General features: G+C 38.5%; 1 protein-coding gene across 1 annotated transcript in view; it reads right to left on the minus strand.

Annotated features, from left to right (window-relative positions):
* EFCAB8 (EF-hand calcium binding domain 8) overlaps positions 1–27,970 on the minus strand; it is a 3,728,836-nt gene that overhangs the window by 3,497,575 nt on the left and 203,291 nt on the right. Inside the window, exon 3 of the mRNA XM_044089017.1 lies at positions 11,853–11,971. Coding sequence (XP_043944952.1) covers positions 11,853–11,971 — 119 coding nt within the window. The remainder of the gene's footprint in view (positions 1–11,852; positions 11,972–27,970) is intronic.

Genomic DNA, 27,970 nt, shown 5'->3' on the forward strand with positions numbered 1-27,970 from the left:
ATAAGGCTGACGTCGGTCAAGGCGCATTTGACTGACATCAGGACGTCAGGGTACAAATGCGCATGACCGACGTCATATCCTCAGTCTTTTCTTGCCCCAGATGTCAGAAGACCCTAAAAATAAAGGTCAAAACCAAAAGACAGCAAACAAACAACCAACCACCCTTGCACTAATTATATGTACAATATATACAATATACACAATATTTACAACCCAACCCACACAACCACCTCTAACTACAGAGGGGACGGAGGGAGGGTAAATTGGACTGCAGCAATGTGGATCTTCGAACATCTACATTTATGGTAGGTACAAAACTGTACTATGTTCTTCATCTCACATTGCTGCAGTCCTTACACTTGGGTAGAATCCCAAAGCAGAGGTAAGGGAGGATGGCCAAACTATAAGGAAGCAGGAGCTGCCAAAATGCCCTGCAAAACAGCAGTGGCAAAACCAGCCCTGGATTTTGAGTAAAGTGGTAGGTGATAATGCCTAGAGAAAGTATGCACTGAACTCCAAGTAGCTGCCTCCAAAATATCTTTGGTTGCTACCCCCCTCAAAAAAGCTGTCGAAGTGGCAGTAGCCCTAGTGGAATGAGGCCTAATCCCAGCTGGAATCTCCTTGCCATGATGGGAGTAACAGAAAGCAATGCAAAACCCAATCCACTTAGAAATAGTTTGTTTTGACACAGGCTTGCCCTGAGAACTCAAGGCAAAAGAAACAAATAACTGTTGAGACTGCCTGAACCCTTTAGTTCTGTCCAAATAATATCGCAACTGCCTGTGTACATCTAAAGTGTGCAAAATCTTTTCCCCTTTATTTTGGGGATTTGCATAAAAAGTAGGCAAATGAATAGTTTGGTTTAAAGCCACACTAGAAACCACTTTAGGCATAAAGGAAGGATTAGTACGTAAAGATACCCTATCCTTATGGAAAATTAAGAAAGGCTCAACCGCCATAAGGGCCTGCAATTCAGAAACCCTTCTTGCAGAGGTAATGGCCAACAAAAAAAGCAGTCTTCCATGATAAATATTTCAACTCAGTAGTAGCTGCAGGCTCAAAAGGTTGTAGAGTGAGTTTCTCCAACACAAAATTGAGATCCCAAGCAGGAGTAGGAGCTCTCGTGGGGTCTTATATTCTTTGCCCCTCTAAGAAATTGCTTGAACAAAGGATGAGAAAACAATGGTGGGTCACAGTCATAGTGAGCTGAAATTGCTGCAGCATGAACCTTAATAGAAGAGAAGGACAAACCTTTGTCCAGTAACTCAGTAAGATATTGAAGAGCCACACTTAAATTAGGCTCAGAAACATCAAAATCCTTTGCTGTACTCCAAAATAAAATCTCTTCCATTTATCTGCGTACACTTTCCTTGTACTAGGCCTTCTAGCTTCCAAAATCACATTCAAAACTTGTTGTGGAAGTTGAGACCCTCTATGGTTCAAAACAGAATATGCCAGGCTGTTAGGTGAAGAGAGTGAAGTTTGACATTGAGCAAATGACTGTCCTCCTGGGACAACAGGTGTGGAATCAAGGCAAAGGCCATGGAGGCTTCCGTACCAGACTTCTCAGTAATGGGTACCAGTGCTGTCGAGGCCAATCTGGAGCTATTAAAATCATCCTTGGCTTGTCCTGTCTGACTTTTAGAAGTACCTTTGGGAGGAGAGGCAGAGGTGGAAAGGCATACACATGAAGATTGCTCCAATTGAAAGAAAGAGCATCCACTTTCCAAGCTGTGGGATGAAACCTTTTGTGCAAAACTTTGGCAGCTGATGGTTTAGTGGAGAAGCGAACAGATCTATGTCTGGAGTTCCCCATGACACTGTCAATTTCTGAAATACATGAGGATCCAATTTCCACTCGTGGGGATCCATAATTCGTCTGCTCAACACATCTGCTAAGGAGTTCTGTGCTCCCGGCAGAAACCTTGCCTGAAGATTGAGCTGTAAACTGAGAGCAGTCTCCCACAAAATCATTGCTTGCCTGCATAGAGGATAAGAATGTGTTCCCCTTGCTTGTTGATGTACCACATGACAGTTGTGTTGTCTGTTAGAATCAACACCTGCCCTGGAAGAAGTAAATCCTTGAAAGCTATTAATGCAAACTGGACTGCTAACATCTCCTTCAAGTTGATATGTAGATGTTGTAGTCTGGCAGGCCACTTGTCTTGTATCCACTTTCCATTCAGATGAGCTCCCCAAGCTTTGTCTGAGGCATCTGTCGTTAAAACCTGACTCGCCTCTGGCCGGGTCACAGAGAGTCCCTTGTTTAGGTGACATTCCTGAGCCCACCACAAAAATTCCTTTTGAATGCAAGGTATTATTTGAATGACAGTGTCCAAATCCTGGCAGTGCTGTGTCCATACATTTTTGAGATACCATTGCAGCTTCCTCATATGCAGTTTGGCATTGGGAAGCACCAGAATACAAGATGCCATGAACCCTAAGGCTTGAAGGACTGTCCTTGCAGTCAGCCCGGACTGATGAGATAGTTGATGGAAGTAAAGGGAAAGATTCTTTTGTTTGTCCGGGGTCAAAAAGGCCATCTGGGATGCTGTATTCAGTCTTACACCCAGAAAGCACATGTCCTGAGAGGGTACTAGACTGGACTTTATTTCGTTCACAGAATACCCCAGGCATCTTAGCACTGCTATCACATATTCCAAATGATGAAGAAGCTCGTCCCTTTCTTGAGCCAGAATCAGGCAATCGTCCAAATAAGGATAGATCTGTATTCCTTTTAGCCTGAAGAAAGCTATCACTGGAGCCAGAACTTTCGTGAACACTCTGGGGCCAGTAGATAAGCCAAAGGGCAATGCAGAGAACTGATAGTGAGAAGTCCCAGCTCGAAAACGCAGATACTTCCTGCAACTTAGTCTGATAGGAACATGAAGGTAAGCCTCCTTGAGATCCAAAGTTACCATCCAATGGTCTTTGCCCAGCAGAGGTAAAAGCTGTTGTAACGTCAACATTTTGAACTTGGGAATGTCCAGATAAGTGTTGAGGATAGATAAATCCAAAATTGGTCTCCACGTGTTCCCCTTCTTTGGTACTAGGAACAGGCGAGAATAAAATCCTAGGCCCACTTCTGGCATAGGGACCGGCTGTATGGCCCCTATTTGGAGTAAAAGAGAAATTTGCTTGTGTGCCTCTATTCTTTGTTGAGGAGGAACGTCTGGCATGCCTTTGAAAGGAGGCAAGGTATGGAAATAAAACCTGTAACCGTGGTGTATGATATCCAATACCCATCTGTTTTGGGTAATTAAATTCCAATTTTCTTTGAAAAGTGCCAACCTTCCTCCCAAAGGTGCTGCCAGACGAGAAGGCTCTGGCAGCTGAAAAGGCAGGTCATTGGGTCTGTTTACGAAAGGACTGACCCCTGCCCTCACCCGAAGACTGTGCAGGAGAACTCCCTGTTCTAGGCCTGAAAGAGCCCTGAGCTCTGCCCCTACCACGTCTAGATCTACCCCTAGACTGGGAATCATAAGAAGGATACGTCCACCCCTTAGTAGGCCAATTTCTACTAAACTTTGGAGGCTGAACCTGCAAAAAATCTTTAACAGTCTGCATAGACTTAGCCTTGTCCTCCATTTTCTTTAAAACTGCCTCAACAGGAGAACCAAACAACACATCAGATTGTAAAGGAGCATCTAAAATCCTTGTTTTAACATGGTCAGATAAATTTTGATCCCTCAGCCAGGCGTGCCTGCGAAGAACTGACCCAGTGGCAGCCACCCTAGACGAGGCCTGAACAGCATCAAAACCACATTGCAAAGAATGCTTACCCACCTGTTTAGAAACATGTACTAAATCTTGTAACTCTTTACAATCAATACCTTCCGCCAGAGCATCAACCTTAGACTTCAATTGTGAAAGGAGATAGTTTTGGTATTTCAACATGTGAAACTGGCAATTCAAAGCCCTCATAGCTAGAGTGGAAGAAGTATAAACTTTCTTTCCCCATCTATCCAAAGCCCTGGCCTCTTTATCTGCAGGAACCGGATTCTTGACAACAGAAGCCTTAACACCTTTAGGCCCCTGGCTAACAGTTTCTGGGTCTGCCCTAGGACTCTTAAAAGATACTTATGAGCTTCAGGCACCCTGTAATACCTATCCGGTTTAACAGGAGCAGGAGGCAAAGAATCAGGATTAAGAGAAGCCTCTGTAAAACATCTTCCACTACATCCAAAACAGGAGGTATAGCCAAAGGCCTATGCTGGGGTAAAAATAAAAATTCCCTAAGCCTTTTCCTGGAATCAGAGAAATCCTGACCTTCCCACTTAAAATGCTCCCTCATGGAATGAAGAGTTTCTGAAAAAGAAAAATCCTCAGGAGGAGAAGCAGAAGGAGTAGAATCATCCACATCAGAATCAGAATAAGGAGAATACTCCTGCAAGTCTTCAGCCGAAGACTCAGAAACATCCGAAGCCTGCTCAAAACTCCCTAGCTCAGGCTCCACCCTAGGCCTCTTATCAGGAGGGGGCAAAGAACCCCTAATCAAAGTAATCAAATCTTCTGCCATTTTAAGCATATGCTTCTTGGGCACAGTTCCTGAAGAACTAGGGGTAACACCAACAGAAGCTAAACCTGGCCTGCCTCTAGGAGAAGCCTTGGAAACCGAAGGAGAGGGCCTAACCACCCTAGGCAGTGAGGGGAGTATAGTAACCTGAGAAGCCCCATCAGCCTGACCTGCCTCCTGAGAGGCCACATCCTGCAATAACAAAGTCTCACCCTGGGGTCCCAAAGAAACCTCCGGTAAAACTACCGGCTCCACCGACGCCTCTAAAGAACCGGCGTCCGGTACAGACGGTTCCTCCAGCCTAGGCTTAACTGCTTTGTCCTTGCGCTTCTTCGAAGAAGCGTCGGAGCATCCGACGGCATTTTATAATTGCACCGCTTTCCGAAGACTAACCTGGCACAATCTAACCTTCTATTTATAGTGCGCTTGTTGAATCTAGCACAAGAGCGACACCCAACAACGTCGTGCTCAGGCCCTAAACAAGGAATACACAAAGTATGGTAGTCTCTATGCGGTATCTGTTTCCCACAAGAAATACAATTATTTACTTTTTCTGACATCCGGTAAATCACTGAGGCAAGAAAAAACTAAAATATTCCCCAACGGGGTACTTAGCCAACTTTGACTCGGTCTGAAACTCCGAAACCGAACAATTTCAGAACGCCAACCGGCACTTGCAACGCTGCTTCTGCATCGGACCATGCGGCAAAAAAGACTGAGGATATGACGTCGGTCATGCGCATTTGTACCCTGACGTCCTGATGTCAGTCAAATGCGCCTTGACCGACGTCAGCCTTATACTTTGATATTCGGGCCGACCGAGGACAGCGGACTACCCAAGTGTAAGGACTGCAGCAATGTGAGATGAAGAACATCTTGGTAATTTTGACAACAGTATGTTAAATTTCATTATGGAACTTATGGATTACATATTGTGTAACAAATTTATTTTTTTGAAGGGGAACATTTTAAGCAGATAAAGGACATTGCAATGAGAGCAAGTTGTGCTCCCTTATCTGCCAATTTAGTCATGTATGCATTGGAAACCAAGTTTGTATTTAAATCAAAGTATAGTAATCAGGAGCACATCTCTCTGAGATACCTAGATGATGTGTTTATTTTGTGGAAGAACAAAGATAGTGAAACTGAAACTTTTGTGAATTATATCAACACAATTTTTTCATATTTTAAATTCACTCATAAAAGTTCCCCAGATAGGATTGACTATCTTGATGTAATGTTGTTCAAAAATTACAGAGATAAATGTTTTGGGTCTAGATTATTTAGAAAGCCTACTTTTTCCAACACCTTTTTGGACTTTCAGAGTTCACATCCTTATTTTATTAAAAATAATTTAGTTAAGGGACAAATGAGTAGAGCGGCAAGGAGGTGTTCAGAGGTAGAGAATTTTAAATTAGAATCGGGTTTACTTTTTAAAATGTTTTGTGATAGACGTTACCCTGGCTCAATTATTGCTTGGGTGTAGTGAACAAGTGTTAGAAGGGTGGGGTACCAAATACACACCACTTTTAGATGGCGGTACACTGGACCTCTACAACAGGAATAAAAACACTGACCCCACTCTAGCCAGTTCCATGGTTATTTACTACGGTGACTTCAGTACAGAGGTCAGAAAATGTATGCCCAAAAATTGGTTTACGTTCAAAAACAATACAGATATATGGAACATCTTGGGGGAAGGACCACATTTTGTTTACAAGACAGAACCAAATCTTAAGTTTTGGTTAGAACACCCCTTATTAGAACCAAAGAACAAAAGGAAAGGTACCTATAAATGTGGGGCATGCAAGTACTGCAGTTATGTATTTGAGGGGGACAACATTACAGTAGGTAAACCGTCCACCACAGTATTTAACACTAGATACAGGGAGTTGTAGTAGTAAATGATTAATATACTTAGCCGTCTGTTCAAGTTGTACATATTATTATATAGTGAAGACAGAGAGATGTCTCTGGAAAATTATTTGAGCACAACTATGCCATTCAGCATGGAAATCCAAACAATGCTCTTTACAAACACAGCATTAGTTGTTTGCCTTTTAGGAAGTTTTGTTTCTACATTCTTGAGATAGTCAGAAAAAGTCCAAGCGGGAGGTTTTGGGAAAATGAATTGGCTTTAAGGGAGTTAAACTGGGAGTTTAGACTGAATGCGACCTCGTTGTCTGGATTAAATGAATCAGTAAATCATATGCCTGTGTTAAGGAAAAGGGCACTAGAAATTTAAACTCTACCAGCTTCCCTTCTCTTTTCCTTATTTTATCAGTGGATTGTAATATTACATTAAGACGGTCTATTGCAATTGAGCTTTCACTGCCACCAGCCATGTTTTTTATGTAATGGGATTTTTGAGTGTAAGATAGTATTTTATATACATTTTTTATTGTCCCAAACTATTTTTTACATATTTTGTTTAATATTTTTGGCATAGATTTTTAACAAAAGTAACATGATTATGTGTTGTTGAGTAAAGTAGTCTTTGATCGCTGTGGCAGGAAATGCAAATGCACACAATTATGTGACAAGTAATTATGTTTAAAAGTAATTGGGTTTTAATGAGTTTTTGTTCTGAAGAAGTCCCAAGTTCAACAGGGGCGAAAACGCTTGACCTGTTAATAAAGTTTATTTGTTTTTCACAGTCCGTGTGTATTTTGGAGGACTGCACCACTACGTGAGGTTTTTGGGTTTCAAATATTCCAGGGCTAGCTGAAGTTTTAGGTTTTATTTTTACTTTAAATGAGACCATTTTCTGGTCTGACTTTTCCAGAGAAGACATTCCACTAAGTGGTGTGCAGCACTCTCCCACATTAGTGAAAACCAGATCCAGTATGTTTGTACACCTGGTTAGTGTACTGACAATCTGGTTCAGATAGTTTCTTTTTACAAAATCCAGGAATCTCTGTGCCTGTATGTTTGGTGTTGTATATTATTTCCGGTTAATAGTGGGGTAATTAAAGTTGCCCATGGATATGGTATGGAGTTGGATGGTGAGTGTTTCCAATAAATTTAAATAAATATTATGGGTTTCCTGTGTCATAGAGGGGGGACCTATAGCTTTCAAGGAAGTGGTATGAGATTTTGCCTATGGTGATTTTAAAGTGAAAAAGTTCAAGTGCACTGTCCTGTTTGACTACCCTTGCAGTATATTTATTTTTTATGTAAATTGAGACACCCCTACCTTTAGTCACTGTCTGTGTAGTAGCTGCTATAAATGGGTGGAAGGCATTACAGCCTTGCACTGCTGGTGTGTTCTCCATGGCTTTAAACCATGTCTCTGTGACTCCTAGGGTGAGGAGAACTTGTAGGGAGTAATTTTTTTTTGTTTAGACTCCTAGCATTGAGGATTAACTTGGTTTTGATTTGCTGTGTCGGAGGTACTTTAAGTTTGGCATTGCCTAAAAAGATATTATGGGGGAGGACAATGTTTTAGTTAATATTCAAAGGCCTAGAGGGGAGAGGTGCAGACCATCCCTGGCAAAGGAGTGTAATCTGTTGACTATCTCTTTCCATGCTGACAAATATTGCACCCCCTTAGAATGACACCAGAAACTAAGCCAATTATTAAAGTCAGTTACCTTCTTTTCATACTGTGGCATCATCCTTGGAGAATGTAAAATGTTGCTCAATGTAAGGCTCATACCACCCTAGGACACATATTCTGAGAGCTCCATGATGTCTCTGTTCACATAATCTAGGGAGGTATGTGTCAGGTCACTAACACCCACATGGACTATGACTGAGTCATACTGGTACTTGTGGTTCAATTACCTAAAAGCGTGCGTAATGTGGCAGATCCTGGCTCCTGATAAGCAACTGACTGTGACTTTCTCCTTACTCAGCCTGGTGAGAGGGATATCACCGTGTCGCACAATGGTGTCTCCAGTGATCAGTATGCTGGATTGTATGGTGGCTTCCCTTATGGACTAAAAAGTAGAGACTCCATGAGATGTGTCTCTATGTGTTGATGTGGGTGTTGTTTTAATAAAGTGCATTGACGACTGCTGAGTGTATATATTATGTGTACTTCATCTAGGAGGCCTTTGGGGTTTAGGAAGGTTACATTTAAGTGCCTCCGCATATGCAGGTCTATGCATCTGCTTTGAATTGTGTGTATGATGGGTGCAGTGTATGTACCACTGACAACTTGATTGACATTAGGAGTGCTATTATGTGACAGCTTTGCCTCCAGTAACATTGTGTAAATACATTTCTCACATACCATATCAGTTTGTCTGCGAATTAACTGGTTGTAAGTAAACGAGACAATTTCTGCATTGCCTCAGGATGTTCATATCTCCCAAGCTGGTAACGGAGATAGTGGAAAAGTTATCCATGGCAACAGACACATTTTTTTTATTAGAATGCTGCATTGAGAATGTAAAGTAATGTCAGGAGTATCTGGTTTGCAACTCTGTGGACAGTACGTGTTACTGCAAACTAGCTGTCCTGTGCACAACTAGGTATGGGTGAAATTTCAAGGGTGCTTTTACAGGAAAAATATCAACTCAAAGTTTCTGTGTCTATACACTCCACTCCTCCACTGAGTCCTGGATGCTTGACAATCACCTAGCCCTAAATGCCTCCAAATCTAAAATAATGATCTTTACCCCTTCTAGACATACTGCTGCTGACAAAGTATCCTCCTCTATACTTAGCCTAAACAAAACAACTATTGAAATAGTTCCCCATACAAAACTTCTGGGCGTTCTTATCGATGACCAGCTACAATTTGATATCCACCTACAAACCAATATTAAAAAGACTCATCAAAAACTTGGCATGCTTTATCGACACAGACGCTACCTTTCTCTGTCTTCTAGACAACTCCTATCTATCACCTACCTCCTACCCTCCCTTTTGTATGGAGCTCCGCTACTCTCTAACCTCCAATCATCCCTAAAATCTGAACTTTCCTCATGTTATAACAAAATTTCAAAGTTTGCCACAGGATCCAAATCCTCTACTCACCATTGCAACTCCCTACATGCTCTAAATTGGTTGGAACTCCCTAGCTACCTAAATTTCAATCTAACTGCAGCACACAAGCTAATTTTCAAACCTTCTAACTGTCCATCACTCTCCTCTTCCCTAAAACTTCACCAGTCACATAGAACACTTAGATCCACAAATCAGAACTTTACAAGCCTTTACACGCACCAGGGCAACTTCTACTATCATTCTCCCTTGCCAGATTATGGAACTCTCTTCCCCCTTACATTAGAACTACCCCTAACCTACCATCCTTTAAAACTCTATTCCACTCTCACCTCTACTTCCTCTGGGAGAGCTCCTGTACCCATCCTACCTGATTCCTGATACCTATCCCTATTCTATTCTACTCTAATCTCTGCCACTGCTTCAATTCATCTCTCTAAAATTCCTTTGCCTAAATACATGTAGTGTATTAAATGAACATAAATTTATTGTTTTTGCTAATATCTTATAAGTGATTGACTCAGCTCATATATTTCAAGATATGTAAAATCTTGCCTTGCTGTATATTGAATGTTAAACTGTTTTTTTCATATGTTGTACTAATACATTGTATATTGTATATTGTCTTTATGTCTGGAGCTTTTCTCCTCGGGCCTCCATTGAAAACAGGCGACCTTGGCCCAATGGACTTTCCCGGTCAACAAACTGAAATAAATAAATAAATAAATATACAGGGCACTGCCAAACAATTGAGGGAAACTAATAAGTAGACCATGATAATTTATAGATGATGTATTTAGGGAGATATTTTAAAGTTAGGTTAGACACCAGCAAATCAAGCAGTAGGTACTGAAACGAAAGAATTAACTTGTCAAGAATGATAAAAACAGGGGGATATGCTTGAATGGCTACTGCCCTACTACTACTAGTGCTGGTCTCACCACAGCTTCATGCTGCTAGGACACAATGTTCCTTTGCTTGCCCTCTTACCAGAAGAAAAACAGTAGCACCAATCTCAAGATGAGCAGTAGGCCACAGGCTCTTTGGTGATCAAGTCTTCTCACGGATGATGTAAGCGTCTGTACTGCCTATTAACTTAGGTGTTGTTGAAAAGAATAAAATCTATGTGTCTTGAAAACTAAACTAGTTTGGTAAGTCTTCTCAATAGGCATTTCTACATTCTCTACAAACTGTATTGCATTCACGTTCGCACAATATATGCATACCTAGCACACTGCTTGAAAAATATTGATATTGTACATTAGGTAAGTACTATCATTAGTCATGAACATTGTGTTTTACTTCTGTAGTGTATCATTTCCTAGTTCTCTCCTGAAAATGTGCTACCATAATGCAGAGCCTTCCAGTCAACAAAGTAAAAATAAAGAATTTGCATGTAATATTTAAAATTGTCTAGCACCAGAATAAAATAAATGGTGCAGAATTTTATTTGTAAAGTGATTTGCCTGTGGAAAAGACTTTTAAACTTATGTTTTCTCAACACTGATGACACCGAATGCAAACCATAAATTTTAGCCTCTGTAGCATCAGGGTAAGGAAAATGTGAGATGCTTTCAAAGACTATTAATGGACGCGATATTGCTCATGCAAGAAAACTTATCCATTAAACTCTATGGACTTACTTCATGCTACTTTCAACCTGACATCACCAAGGGATAGCCTAAATGTATATGGACCATGGTTTTAATATAAAGTTTATGAAGCTTTTTATTACAGTACAGTCCAAAAACATAAGAAGTGTCAGGAAGGAAAATGCACTGCAGCATTTTACTCACTGGATGCCATGAAGCAGGTGCAACTGTCAGCAAATAACTTTAATTCTGATCATTAAAACTGGTCAAAAACTCTGTGGCATCTCTATTAAGAATAAAACTGAATCTAATATTAGAATGTTAGGAATGGGGGTTATTAAATGCAAAGTGTACAATTTAATACTTGTGTGTGTGTGTGTGTGTGTGTGTGTGTGTGTGTGTGTGTGTGTGTGTGTGTGTGTGTGTGTGTGTGTGTGTGTGCGTGTGCGTGTGTGTGTGTGTGTGTGTGTGTAGAGGGGGAAGGGAGCTAGAGCATGATAAAAAAAAAATCGCAGAAGCACATATGACATTGTCCTGAGGTGTCTCAATCTCCTCACCAACTTCAAGCATGCGTTAGAAAAAGTCTGCAGGAGGCATATCAGGTTTGGTAAACTCAGTGAATGACGACATGCTCTTTGGATCAGCTGTGAGGGAAGCCAAAAAAATATTTTTTAATTAAAGACCCAGGTATTCTTTCTGGAAATATTTGTCTAAACAAAAAAAAAATTCTCATTAAAAATTTGTAATTAAAGTTACTTTTACTGCACCACATAAATTTCCATTGTTCTTACCCAGTCTACTGTACCATCACAGTTTGTATCAATTTTCATGAATATTATATCAAGTTCTTCATCATCCATGTCACCCATGATTTTTTTCATAGCTTCTCGAAATTCGCCCATATCCAAAGCTGCATTATGAAAAAGGAAAAAATACTGTAAAGCACTTTCCTGTTGAAATCCAGGATTAATCCTTCTTTAACCTCTAAGTTACATTATCCAATTAAAACTCAGTCCAAAAAGATGCGTGACTTTCCAATGAGCAATAAAATGAAAGTAGAAATTCAAACAAATAAATCCATGTAAGTTAGCAAATTGTTTATTCCAAAGGCTTCTTCAGACTCTTTACACAAACTAAAACTTTGAACATCACTTTTAAAACCAACAAAAGCTTGTGATAGGATCTCTATAATCACATGTTTCCTTCATTTAAAAATACAGTAACCCATTAAACTCAGTTCCATGAATGTTACCTTGTTCAGCTAAGAAAAATACTGGTATATTAAAAGTAAGAACTGAATAGTTCAAAATAAACATACATAAAAAACATACATAAAAACATACATAAAATGCATCGGTGCGTGCCAAACATACATTATATTATATTAAACAATTGAGTATATCTCAGAGCCTTGTCATATTTACTTATCATCTCATGGTGCTTTAGGAAAATCTCGTACTGAACTTTCAGGCAGTATATATCAAAAGCCATTTCAGACTTGGTTAGTATAACCCAAACTGCTTGTAATGCACATATTTACAAAGTGTGACTTTAGATATTTCCGTGTTTTACTGGAAGTTCATACTATCCAGAGTAGACTAAACAGTCAACAATTACAGGTGGTTAAAACTTGTATCACATTAGTTAGGCTATTCTCGTATAAATCAAAAGTTAAAAACAGTTTTCAAAATTACTTATTTTCTGCAGACTCTGAAGCGCTTTTAAAAATCACAGCACAACAAAGTATTCCTTTATGTGCCTGGTTAATTCTTGAATGCAAAACAAAGAAAATAAACATTGTGTCTATTTAAAAAGCCGATTAGGCTTACAACAGGCATAAGTACATGACGAGCTTTTCAATAGCTGTCCATTAGTTCATGCCTTAGTCTCTTCAATCTCCGTTAATAAACAGGGACATTTGACATTTCAGGATGTGAGCGTAACTTACAAAAATGTGGGTGGAAGAATGCTTCAACAATAAGCGAAGCAACAAAGCGTCTATATGGAAACAGAGCAATATCTTAATAATTAACTTGACTCTCGTACAGATCCACAATGGTGGAAATAAGCACACTGACTTAAGCAACCATTAATTGCACTTTATAATTGTTACATCCTTGATACCCAAATTTAAAATATAGACATTGTGAAATGTTAAAACTCTTATGTGGTGAAGGAAAATATAGGGCAGGAATACATGAGGGAAAGGGAAAATGGGAAGTATTTTGGCACATATATTCTGTTAATCGAATGGCATCCTGAGGTGTCTTACATTAGTTTTTATAAACAGTACTTTTCAATACTAAATATATGTGTGCAAAGATTCATTTCTTATGACAAATGTTGAAAGTATATGAAATGCCTACAATATGTCTGAGTATATAGATAGGTCATCTACACCATGGTCATAATGTTGTGAGGAAAATGTACCTAACTAATGTGGAATTTAGAACAGTTAGTGGGAGATCTCTTTACCTCGTAATCTTCTACTTTTCAAAAATGGCTTTATTTGGATTTTATCGTTAAGGCCTGGTGGTTTATCGGACCTTAATCTTATGATCCATCTTGTTTCTTGTTCTAAAGTTCTGTTAATTAGATCACCACCTCTGAATCCTTCATACACACATTGAATGGCACAGAACTTAAAGGAATGACTGGTACCAGTTGAACTTTTATGTCTAGCCAATGCATTGGTTTCTGTACCTACTCTAAGGTGGTACGTGTGTTCCCTAATCCTCTCCTTAAATGATCTATTTGTTTTCCTATGTAGTAACTATTACATCCTAAACATTTAGCCATATATATGACATTTTACTTTCACAGTTGGTGTTAGTGTTAAAATTGTAAATCGTCCTGTAGTAGGGTGCTCAAAACTAGTTTCTTTATTAATATAAATACATTGATTGCAATGACCACAGGGTACTGTGTTTCTATTCACTGTCAACCTGTTAACTAGTGGATGTCTTGGTCTACATAGGATACTCTTCAGATTGGGAAGGTTTTATAAGCTATGAGGTGTGGGGCCAGCAATCTCACTAACTTCTATATCTGAATTCAAAATACCCCAGTGTTTCTTCATAATGCTTTTCACTTGCAGGCTCATTTTACTAAAAGTAAGGTTAGCTCTAACTTCATTCCTAGGGCAACCTGAGCTAGTGGTCATTGCTTCATGTGCCATAAAATATGGTTTCGCAGTACTTGTTCTTAAGGTCTCCACTGTGTTAATAGTGTCTAATATTTCTTTTCTTTGTAACCTCTCTCCAGAAATCTCTCTTTCATGTCCTCTATTCCTGAAACATAAGTTTCTTGTTGTGGATTCAATCTAGATACCCTCATAAATTGTCCTTTAAGGACGTTTTGAAATACATGGCGGGATGCATACTTTGTCTATGTAATATATTGTTTCTTTGGCAATCTTTCCTATAAATAGTTGTGTTGATCATACCATTGGTCATTCTAAATACTTCCACGTCAAAATGGAAGATTGCTAACTGAGAAGTTTGCAGTAAATTTTAAGAAGTCCGTGGTATTGTCCAAGTAAGAAGCAAAGTTTAATAGGGAGGGTTCATCTCCAAGCCATATAAAAAGAGGTCCACAAAGCGACAGTACATTGCAGCATGTTCTATAAATGATAGATTATTGAAGAAAAATATCTTCCCATCTGGCCATGACTAGGTTGGCGTAGCTATTTGCACATGATGTGCCCATAGCCGCCATCCTTCTGTAAGTAAATGACTTCTTCAAATGCAAAGACATTATTAGTTAATATAGTCTCTAATAGCAGGGTCACAAGGTCAATCTTTCTATCAGTGAAGTCTGAATGTGCTTTCAAATATTCAGTGATCAGTCTTATTCCTCGTCATTGGGGATCACTGTGAATAAGCTAACCACATCAAGTGTCACAAAGAAAAATGTTGGTTCGTATCCAATGAGTGAGTTTGAGAATATAGGTCTAAAAGAAATTGCTTACTATCTTTCAGGATCTTCTTATTACCATTAACTAACGGTCTAAGTACACTCTCTAGATAAATAGATAGGGGTTCTGTTACCCACCCTTGACCTGCAACAATAGGTCTAAATGGTGGGTCTCTGCTGTTCTTATGGACTTTAGGAAGTCCCTGTATGATCGGTATAGTGGGATTGTTCACCTTTAGGTATCCATACAGCTCTTGTGTTATGTCATGCGATAGTACCAGGTCATCTAGGGTATTGTAAACACTAAAGACCATGTTATTTAAATTAGCCTTAGTTACTTTTGTATATGTAGTTGTATCTTCAAGCATCTGAAACATTTTATTTGCATAGTAAGTATAGTCCATAATGACAACCGGTCCTCCTTTATCTGCTGGTCTTATTACAATAGACCTGTCATTTCTCAATGAATTCAAAGCTTGCCTTTGTTTATAGTTTAAATTACGTCCATGTTTGGATGGTTTATTCTCTTGATGACTTCTATATATTTCATCTTCCACTACATTCCCAAATACCTCTATAGTCGGGTTCAGTTGTGGAACATATGTACTATTTGGACGATGCTTACTCATAACTTGGCTACTATCTGAGTTGCCAAAATCCAACCTTAATTGTAAATTCGAACATACATTTTTGTTTCTATAATAGTATCTACTAGATCGTTAGGTTTTGTAGGAATAAAACCTAGGCCTTTACTTAAGACCTGTATTTCATATTCATTCAGTGCCCTACCAGATAAATTCATGATTAACGATTTTGTCTCCCCACATTTTCTTGATTGTGGGGCCCTAGTTATTCCTGTTCGTCTATTGAGCCTTTCCTTTTCTGTCTCCCCTGCTTGTGGACCTTCTTTTGTCCAAAAATGGTTCTGGGCTATGGGGAGGGCGGACATCTGTTTGAATTGAAAATGGCACTGTTTGCTTTTGGTCTAACTACTGCTGCACCTGATCTCTGTCGTCTGTGATGCAACCTGTCAAACTCTCACCTAACTCACCTTGGTTCTCTCTCCCATTACTTAGTATCTGTGAGGGGCTGTGAGTCTCTGTCTCTATATGATTAGATTCTGTCAACTGTGGATCAGGTCCTGTGCTGTTTCCAATAATTGGAACTTCAGGACCATCACTCTGTTTATTCGTGGGGTGAGTTTGTTGGACAATCTATTTTCTGTGTTAATATTTTGTTGATAACTATCTGGTTTGTTAACAGGTGTGGTTAAGGTAGTATTCCTGAAACTTTTACCTGTTACACCTGATGGTCTCTGAGATCCATTTAAATCAGAATTGAAGTGTGAGTTCGGTGTCATTTCCCTGGGCCAAGTGAAAACATTATTATTTCTAAAATCTCGTAAATCCCTGGTAATTTTACTTTTTCTGGTCTAACATCCGTTTCTCTAAAAATAACACATCTTCTATAACTTTTCTTAGTTCACTCATACATATTTCATTATTACTATATTTGCATTCAAAATCTTTAAACAAATTGTTAACAACCAATCTCAATCTCTCCTCTTCAGGTAGGTGAAATTCAATCAAAAGTTTCATATAGCTAAAACTCAACTCAAGGTTGAGTTGCATATAGAAGATCTTGCAGTGAAGTACCAGAGGTGGGCATTTTTAGTACTCTTAGCCCACAGTATGATTTGCTTATTTAAACATACTTCAAAATAATGTCTCTGAACTTGTAGTTTGATTAATTTAGTAAACACAGTCTCTAATTCATGTAAGTCTTTGGAAACATCCAAGTTAGTCATACCTAACTGAGTATCAGTTCCTCCATCTGACTGGATTAAAGTCCATGAGTAGGTTTGTACTCCCAGAGACACAAGTCTTAAATCTGTCCAGGACACTTGAAGTAGGTTCTAACACTCTCGGTACATAAGGCAGTTCAATATTCACATTACTTTCATTCGCCATCCTCACTCTCTGCAGCTCTGACAAAAGTAAAAAGTAAATGCACAAATCCAAAACTCAGAGCTGCTGTTAGTTGAGGTAGGATACTCACGCTAAAACACTAGTAAAACTCAGTCCAAAAGATCGTGACTTTCCAATGAGCAATAAAATGAAAGTAGAAATTCAAACAAATAAATCCATGTAAGTTAGCAAATTGTTTATTCCAAGCAGTAGCGCTTTAGCCAAAGGCTTCTTCAGACTCTTTACACAAACTAAAACTTTGAACATCACTTTTAAAACCAACAAAAGCTTGTGATAGGATCTCTATAATCACATGTTTCCTTCATTTAAAAATACAGTAACCCATTAAACTCAGTTCCATGAATGTTACCTTGTTCAGCTAAGAAAAATACTGGTATATTAAAAGTAAGAACTGAATAGTTCAAAATAAACATACATAAAAAAACATACATAAAAAAACATACATAAAAAATGCATATGCACACATATATTTAGTATTGAAAAGTACTGTTTATAAAAACTAATGTAAGACACCTCAGGATGCCATTCGGGATTAACAGAATATATGTGCCAAAATACTTCCCATTTTCCCCCTCATGTATTCCTGCCCTATATTTTCCGCTTCACCACATAAGAGTTTTAACATTTCACAATGTCTATATTTTAAATTTGGGTATCAAGGATGTAACAATTATAAAGTGCAATTAATGGTTGCTTAAGTCAGTGTGCTTATTTCCACCATTGTGGATCTGTACGAGAGTCAAGTTAATTATTAAGATATTGCTCTGTTTCCATATAGACGTTTTGTTGCTTCGTTTATTGTTGAAGCATTCTTCCACCCACATTTTTGTAAGTTACGTTCACATCCTGAAATGTCAAATGTCCCTGTTTATTAGATTGAAGAGACTAAGGCATGAACTAATGGACAGCTATTGAAAAGCTCGTCATGTACTTATGCCTGTTGTAAGCCTAATCGGCTTTTTAAATAGACACAATGTTTATTTTATGAATTCAAGAATTAACCAGGCACATACGCCAAGGAATACTTTGTTGTGCTGTGATTTTTAAAAGCGTTTCAGAGTCTGCAGAAAATAAGTAATTTTGAAAAACTGTTTTAACTTTTGATTTATCGAGAATAGCCTAACTAATGTGATACAAGTTTTTAACCACCTGTAATTGTTGACTGTTTCAGTCTACTCTGGATAGTATGAACTTCCAGTAAAACAAAATATCTAAAGTCACACTTTGTAAATATGTGCATTACAAGCAGTTTGGGTTATACTAAGTCTGAAATGGCTTTTTGATATATACTGCCTGAAAGTTCAGTGATTTTCCTAAAGCACCATGAGATGATAAGTAAATATGACAAGGCTCTGAGATATACTCAATTGTTTAATATAATATAATGTATGTTTGGGCACCGATGCATTTTTATGTATGTTTTTATGTATGTTTTTATGTATGTTTATTTTGAACTATTCAGTTCTTACTTTTTATATACCAGTATTTTCTTAGCTGAACAAGGTAACATTCATGGAACTGAGTTTAATGGGTTACTGTATTTTTAAATGAAGGAAACATGTGATTATAGAGATCCTATCACAAGCTTTTGTTGGTTTTAAAAGTGATGTTCAAAGTTTTAGTTTGTGTAAAGAGTCTGAAGAAGCCTTTGGCTTACTCGTTTGGAATAAACAATTTGCTAACTTACATGGATTTATTTGTTTGAATTTCTACTTTCATTTTATTGCTCATTGGAAAGTCACATCTTTTGGACTGAGTTACTCTAGTGTATTAGCGTGAGTATCCTAGCTCAACAAACAGCAGGTCAGAGTTTAGGATATGTGCATTTACTTTTACTTTTGTCAGAGCTGCAGAGAGTGAGGATGGCGAATGAAAGTAATGTGAATATTGAACTGCCTTATGTACCGAGTGTTAGAACCTACTTCAAGTGTCCTGGACAGATTTAAGACTTGTGTCTCTGGGAGTACAAACCTACTCATGGACTTTAATCCAGTCGTAGATGGAGGAACTGATACTCAGTTAGGTATGACTAACTTGGATGTTTCCAAAGACTTACATGAATTAGAGACTGTGTTTACTAAATTAATCAAACTACAAGTTCAGAGACATTATTTTGAAGTATGTTTAAATAAGCAAATCATACCTCGTGGGCTAAGAGTACTAAAAATGCCCACCTCTGGTACTTCACTGCCAGATCTTCTATATCGTTGGCAGCAACTCAACCTTGAGTTGAGTTTTAGCTATATGAAACTTTTGATTGAATTTCACCTACCTGAAGAGGAGAGATTGAGATTGGTTGTTAACAATTTGTTTAAAGATTTTGAATGCAAATATAGTAATAATGAAATATGTATGAGTAAACTAAGAAAAGTTATAGAAGATGTGTTATTTTTAGAGCGGATGTTAGACCAGAAAAAGTAAAAATTACCAGGATTTACGAGATTTTAGAAATAATAATGTTTTCACTTGGCCCAGGAAATGACACGAACTCACACTTCAATTCTGATTTAAATGGATCTCAGAGACCATCAGGTGTAACAGGTAAAAGTTTCAGGAATACTACCTTAACCACACCTGTTAACAAACCAGATAGTTATCAACAAAATATTAACACAGAAAATAGATTGTCCAACAAACTCACCCACGTAATAAACAGAGTGATGGTCCTGAAGTTCCAATTATTGGAAACAGCACAGGACCTGATCCACAGTTGACAGAATCTAATCATATAGAGACAGAGACTCACAGCCCCTCACAGATACTAAGTAATGGGAGAGAACCAAGGTGAGTTAGGTGAGAGTTTGACAGGTTGCATCACAGGACAGAGATCAGGTGCAGCAGTAGTTAGACCAAAAGCAAACAGTGCCATTTTCAATTCAAACAGATGTCCGGCCCCCCCCCATAGCCCAGAACCATTTTGGACAAAGAAGGTCCACAAGCAGGGAGACAGAAAAAAGGCTCAATGACGAACAGGAACAACTAGGCCCCACAATCAAGAAAATGGGGAGACAAAATCGTTAATCATGAATTTATCTGGTAGGGCACTGAATGAATATGAAATACAGGTCTTAAGTAAAGGCCTAGGTTTTATGCCTACAAAACCTAACGATCTAGTAGATACTATTATAGAAACAAAAATGTATGTTGAATTTACAATTAAGGTTGGATTTTGGCAACTCAGATAGTAGCCAAGTTATGAGTAAGCATCGTCCAAATAGTACATATGTTCCACAACTGAACCCGACTATAGAGGTATTTGGGAATGTAGTGGAAGATGAAATATATAGAAGTCATCAAGAGAATAAACCATCCAAACATGGTAATTTAAACTATAAACAAAGGCAAGCTTTGAATTCATTGAGAAATGACAGGTCTATTGTAATAAGACCAGCAGATAAAGGAGGACCGGTTGTCATTATGGACTATACTTACTATGCAAATAAAATGTTTCAGATGCTTGAAGATACAACTACATATACAAAAGTAACTAAGGCTAATTTAAATAACATGGTCTTTAGTGTTTACAATACCTAGATGACCTGGTACTATCGCATGACATAACACAAGAGCTGTATGGATACCTAAAGGTGAACAATCCCACTATACCGATCATACAGGGACTTCCTAAAGTCCATAAGAACAGCAGAGACCCACCATTTAGACCTATTGTTGCAGGTCAAGGGTGGGTAACAGAACCCCTATCTATTTATCTAGAGAGTGTACTTAGACCGTTAGTTAATGGTAATAAGAAGATCCTGAAAGATAGTAAGCAATTTCTTTTAGACCTATATTCTCAAACTCACTCATTGGATACGAACCAACATTTTTCTTTGTGACACTTGATGTGGTTAGCTTATTCACAGTGATCCCCAATGACGTAGGAATAAGACTGATCACTGAATATTTGAAAGCACATTCAGACTTCACTGATAGAAAGATTGACCTTGTGACCCTGCTATTAGAGACTATATTAACTAATAATGTCTTTGCATTTGAAGAAGTCATTTACTTACAGAAGGATGGCGTGGCTATGGGCACATCATGTGCAAATAGCTACGCCAACCTAGTCATGGCCAGATGGGAAGATATTTTCTCTTCAATAATCTATCATTTATAGAACATGCTGCAATGTACTGTCGTTTTGTGGACGACCTCTTTTATATGGCTTGGAGATGAACCCTCCCTATTAAACTTTGTTTCTTACTTGGACAATACCACGGACTTCTTAAAATTTACTGCAAACTTCTCAGTTAGCAATCTTCCATTTTGGACGTGGAAGTATTTAGAATGACCAATGGTATGATCAACACAACTATTTATAGGAAAGATTGCCAAAGAAACAATATATTACATAGACAAAGTATGCATCCCGGCCATGTATTTCAAAACGTCCTTAAAGGACAATTTATGAGGGTATCTAGATTGAATCCACAACAAGAAACTTATGTTTCAGGAATAGAGGACATGAAGGAGAGATTTCTGGAGAGAGGTTACAAAGAAAAGAAATATTAGACACTATTAACACAGTGGAGACCTTAAGAACAAGTACTGCGAAACCATATTTTATGGCACATGAAGCAATGACCACTAGCTCAGGTTCCCTAGGAATGAAGTTAGAGCTAACCTTACTTTTAGTAAAATGAGCCTGCAAGTGAAAAGCATTATGAAGAAACACTGGGGTATTTTGAATTCAGATATAGAAGTTAGTGAGATTGCTGGCCCCACACCTCGTATAGCTTATAAAAACCTTCCCAATCTGAAGAGTATCCTATGTAGACCAAGACATCCACTAGTTAACAGGTTGACAGTGAATAGAAACACAGTACCCTGTGGTCATTGCAATCAATGTATTTATATTAATAAAGAAACTAGTTTTGAGCACCCTACTACAGGGCGCATTTACAATTTTAACACTAACACCAACTGTGAAAGTAAAATGTCATATATATGGCTAAATGTTTAGGATGTAATAGTTACTACATAGGAAAACAAATAGATCATTTAAGGAGAGGATTAGGGAACACGTGCCACCTTAGAGTAGGTACAGAAACCAATGCATTGGCTAGACATAAAAGTTCAACTGGTACCAGTCATTCCTTTAAGTTCTGTGCCATTCAATGTGTGTATGAAGGATTCAGAGGTGGTGATCTAATTAACAGAACTTTAGAACAAGAAACAAGATGGATCATAAGATTAAGGTCCGATAAACCACCAGGCCTTAACGATAAAATCCAAATAAAGCCATTTTTGAAAAGTAGAAGATTACGAGTAAAGAGATCTCCCACTAACTGTTCTAAATTCCACATTAGTTAGGTACATTTTCCTCACAACATTATGACCATGGTGTAGATGACCTATCTATATACTCAGACATATTGTAGGCATTTCATATACTTTCAACATTTGTCATAAGAAATGAATCTTTGCACACATATATTTAGTATTGAAAAGTACTGTTTATAAAAACTAATGTAAGACACCTCAGGATGCCATTCGGGATTAACAGAATATATGTGCCAAAATACTTCCCATTTTCCCCTTTACTCCTCATGTATTGCTGCCCTATATTTTCGTTCACCACATAAGAGTTTTAACATTTCACAATGTCTATATTTTAAATTTGGGTATCAAGGATGTAACAATTATAAAGTGCAATTAATGGTTGCTTAAGTCAGTGTGCTTATTTCCACCATTGTGGATCTGTACGAGAGTCAAGTTAATTATTAAGATATTGCTCTGTTTCCATATAGGCGTTTTGTTGCTTCGTTTATTGTTGAAGCATTCTTCCACCCACATTTTTGTAAGTTACGTTCACATCCTGAAATGTCAAATGTCCCTGTTTATTAACGGAGATTGAAGAGACTAAGGCATGAACTAATGGACAGCTATTGAAAAGCTCGTCATGTACTTATGCCTGTTGTAAGCCTAATCGGCTTTTAAATAGACACAATGTTTATTTTTATGAGCTATATGCGTAAATGCGCACAGTAGCGTTCTTTGTTTGCATTCAAGAATTAACCAGGCACATCAAGGAATACTTTGTTGTGCTGTGATTTTTAAAAGCGTTTCAGAGTCTGCAGAAAATAAGTAATTTTGAAAAACTGTTTTTAACTTTTGATTTATACGAGAATAGCCTAACTAATGTGATACAAGTTTTTAACCACCTGTAATTGTTGACTGTTTTACGAGTCTACTCTGGATAGTATGAACTTCCAGTAAAACACGGAAATATCTAAAGTCACACTTTGTAAATATGTGCATTACAAGCAGTTTGGGTTATACTAACCAAGTCTGAAATGGCTTCTGATATATACTGCCTGAAAGTTCAGTACGAGATTTTCCTAAAGCACCATGAGATGATAAGTAAATATGACAAGGCTCTGAGATATACTCAATTGTTTAATATAATATAATGTATGTTTGGGCACCGATGCATTTTTATGTATGTTTTTATGTATGTTTTTATGTATGTTTATTTTGAACTATTCAGTTCTTACTTTTAATATACCAGTATTTTTCTTAGCTGAACAAGGTAACATTCATGGAACTGAGTTTAATGGGTTACTGTATTTTTAAATGAAGGAAACATGTGATTATAGAGATCCTATCACAAGCTTTTGTTGGTTTTAAAAGTGATGTTCAAAGTTTTAGTTTGTGTAAAGAGTCTGAAGAAGCCTTTGGCGAAAGCGCTTACTCGTTTGGAATAAACAATTTGCTAACTTACATGGATTTATTTGTTTGAATTTCTACTTTCATTTTATTGCTCATTGGAAAGTCACGCATCTTTTTGGACTGAGTTTTACTAGTGTTTTAGCGTGAGTATCCTACCTCAACTAACAGCAGCTCTGAGTTTTGGATTTGTACATTATCCAATTAAACTCCTGAAATCCCCTGTGATATAACAGCCATGCCTCACTTCTACTCAACACAATTTTCACTATTAAGCTCAAAATATTTTCTCAAGCAACAAATACAAAAAATGTCTATACACTGGAACTTTCATAATATTTTTTTTCTTATGAAAGAAGGAAGCATCTGTCTATTTTCTCATAATTCGTTACCTTTTATTTTTATTTGTTAATCAGGTAAGTGGGCTGGCCATGCAACACATTTTAGCCATGACCTGAGCCAAAAGCAGCTAAGTACAAGAGCAAAACAACATGTATAGCAAGAAACCATACACTAAAAGCAACTAAGAGTAGAAAGAAATAAAGTCAGTCTGAAGATCAAAACAGACATGTTGCAGTATTAAAAAACTGAAAAGGAAAACTAGGAAGTGTGTTTAAGGATAAAGAACATATATTTGACATAAAACAGTATAATGGTTGACTCCTAGGTATGTTCTGTTGACTTCTCATGTCAATTATTTGCTGTTGACCTGGCTGAGTTATAAAGTACTGCAGTATATTTTCACTCTGGTCACAATTCTGGAACACTAATACAGAGAAATTTGGGAGGTGAGGGGGGTGTGGTAAGGGTTTGTTTTAATGTTTAGGTCTTGATTTCTATGTAACGTGTAATTCCAAGCTTTGCCTAGTTACTAGCATTCATTTTTAAATGTGTATTTTTTATTTAGCCACATGGACAGTAGGCTGTTATATTTGAGAGATGTGTTCTTCTGAATATATGAAGTTTGTTACTTTCTTTTAAATTTGCAGTGATATTCACTATATTCCTAAAACCATAAGAGTGATTTGCTTCAGATCCAAATCTACAGGATGGGTAGTAGTGATCACTTCCTGCAAAGTAATCATGCACAAGAAATGTAGCACTTTTTTAATATTCCACCAGAGAAGAAAAGGGTCTAGTAGAATATATCTTGACAGTGCCTGGAAGTGTTCTGTATTGGTGGGAAAAAACAGTAAGGGACAACCACCTGGAAATATTATGTTCTTTTTCCTCTAACATTTTATTAAAAAAAACACAAAAACTCTGTCATACAACACAGTAATGATTAAGATACACAAGGTAAAAGGAATAAATTTACTCATTTATAACAGAAAAAATACTGAATTTTAGTGATGTCCCACAAACTAAACTCTTTATAGGTTCATAGGTGTTTACTAGGCTAACAACCACAAGGGTCTTTTTAAGCCTAGCCATGCATCCTAAATCTCTGACAAGTTCTGATACCCTTGATAAGTGTAAGCATGGGCCTGGGAGATGAACCATTTACAGGTTGCCGGTGTCCATTAGAGACACAGATGCCAAACCAGGTTTGAATTTCTGGTTTCTCATCCAACTGTCCAAGTTGCACTTGAATTGGGTTAGAGAGGAACTCTGCTTCACATGCATGGGATCTTGTTCCAAAGAAGGGGTAGTCTCTGGGATACATACCTATCTAGTACAATTTAGTAGGTCCTATTTATATCACAGGCAACGTTTAAGTCTTTAGAACGGGTAATTCTGGTGCTGTTTGTTTTGTGGACATCCAGGAGGTCCATCAGAGTGGGGTCTGATAATGCCCTGTATGCCAGGCATAGATCTCTCCTCAAAAGCCTGTAGGAGACAGAATACAGGGATAGCTCTTGAGGAACTCTGCACAGCACATTTGACTTATGCCTTGTATTCTTTTAGTGAGGAAACTCGGTGGACGTTCCAACTGTTGGATATGCATGGTTAGATACATGCTAAACGAGGCACTGTACTCAATGATAGGTCTGATGAATGCTTATACTCGACTATAAATAAATAACTTTCACATATTAACCTATACAATATCGAACAGGTATACCATCTAAACCATAGATAAAACAGGTGTGATTAAAAATAATCTAGCATGACATTCCAAGTGATGCACATCAACTAAAGATAATCTTCTTCTTCTTCTTCTTTCGGCTTTTCCCGGTTAGGGGTCGCCACAGCGAATCACCTTGTCCGCACATTTGAATGGCAGTGGAGTTTTACGGTGTCGAGTTGCCAGCCCGGCGCCCAACCTTCCACAGAAGGCACACTCACACGCACACCATGGGCCAATTTAGAGTATCCAATCCACCTGCAGCATGTCTTTGGGATGTGGGAGGAAACCGGAGCACCCGGAGGAAACCCACGCGACCACAGGGAGGACATGCAGACTCCGCACAGAAGGCACCCCAGCCGAGGATCAAACCGGAGAACCTCTTGCTGTGAGGCAGCAATGCTAACCACTGCACCACCGTGGCCGCCCAACTAAAGATAATCTTCAAGGACCATTAATCTTTGCCTTCTCCCTCAAGCACGAATCACCTGAACTGGAATCAAGCATGCCCTGCTCATACAGCATGCAAAATAAATCCATATATGTTGGAGTTCCTGTTATTTTTCCACTTTTTGCATATACATGTCTTAGCACCAATTAACATCCTATTCACTGGGCTAAGCTCTACTGAAGTAAAATTCTTGCACCACAAAACCCCCAAAAGAAAATCTTTCCTTGTTATGACAATATGATTTGGGAAAACAGTTTGGTAGACAAGTCAGAATGTTTCCTTTAAGTCTTTCAAAATTGAGCATTCCCAAAAAATATACAACCAATCTGCTTTAGCTCCTGAGTTACAGCACCAACAGACGAAGCTGCCAGAAATATCCTGCTTAGCCAGTGTATAAAAATATTTAAATTGGCATTGCCACCCCAAGAAACAAAACTTATGAGAATGTGATGCATACTTGCGGGCCAGCATAAGCCTTGTCCATTCTGTCTTATAAAATTAGAAGTTATGTACTCACCATAACGTTCCATCTGAGTAGGTGACTTCATTTGGATGCAACCTGTGGGTATCGGATCCGACCTCGGATCCGAGCCGGCAATTTAAAAGCTTAGGCGCCGAGCTCCTAGCTCCTCCCTCTTATCCATAACCCCTTGCCAAGCCCTGACTGACCTCAGATTGAGTTTGCCTATATAATACTGACTACAGTACCTGAACAAAGCATAAATACTCGCTCTATAAAGGTCAGGGGGATGGAGGGGGGGATGGTTGCATCCAAATGAAGTCACCTACTCAGATGGAACGTTATGGTGAGTACATAACTTCTAAATCTGAAGTAGGCAGACTTCATTTGTCTGCAACCTGTGGGACAGAGTCCCCAGCTACCTGAATCTTGGGTGGCCGTCATGGAAGGATGTTCCGGAGCACCGCTGAGCCAAAGGATGCTCTTCCCCTGGAAACAACATCCACCTTATAATGAGAAATAAAGGTATGAGGCGAGGCCCAAGTAGCTGCAGCAGATATCATCCAATGACACACGGGACTTAAAGGCGGCTGACGTGGAGACTGCCCTAGTAGAATGAGCCGTAACCCTCTGAGGAGCAGGTCTACCTGAAGTGTCATAAGCCTGCAGAATACAATTAGCAATCCACCTCGATAGTGTGACTTTAGAAACTGCTTTACCCAAAGCAAATTTAGCAAAGGAGACTAACAGCTGATCTGATTGCCTGTGACCAGCTGTTCTGTGAATATAAAATCGTAATTGTCTATGAACATCCAAGGAATGCAATTTGTATTCTCCTTTGTTTGAGTACTTGGGAAAAAACACAGGTAAGTTGATTGATTGGTTGATATTAGATTCTGAAGAGACCTTTGGAAGAAAAGATGGATTGGTCCTGAGGCACACCCTATCTGGAAAGAAGGAAAGGTAAGGCGGCTTGACGCATAGAGCCTGAAGTTCAGACACTCTTCTGGCGGAAGTGATAGCTAATAAGAAGGTAGTCTTCCAGGAAAGGTACTTAAGGTCTGTAGAAGCTGCAGGCTCGAAGGGAGGAGCAGTAAGAGCTTGCAGAACTAAAGATAGGTCCCAAGGTGGTACAATGTCTTTGACTGGAGGCCTCAACAAAAAAATCCCTTTAAGAAAGGTTTTGCACAATTTTGCCGTCATGAGGGGAGCTGTCTCATAACCAATGTGATAATGAGAGATGGCTGCCAATTCTACCTTAATCGTGGAAGAACTTGCCCCTTGATGAAAGAGGTCTGTTAAAAAATCCAGCACTGCCGACATAGGTGCTGAAAAAGGATCCAAACTTCTCTGAACCG

This window comes from Protopterus annectens, chromosome 12.part0 (assembly GCF_019279795.1).
Source record: "Protopterus annectens isolate FY-2018-M chromosome 12.part0, PAN1.0, whole genome shotgun sequence".
Classification (NCBI taxonomy): Eukaryota; Metazoa; Chordata; order Ceratodontiformes; family Protopteridae; genus Protopterus; species Protopterus annectens.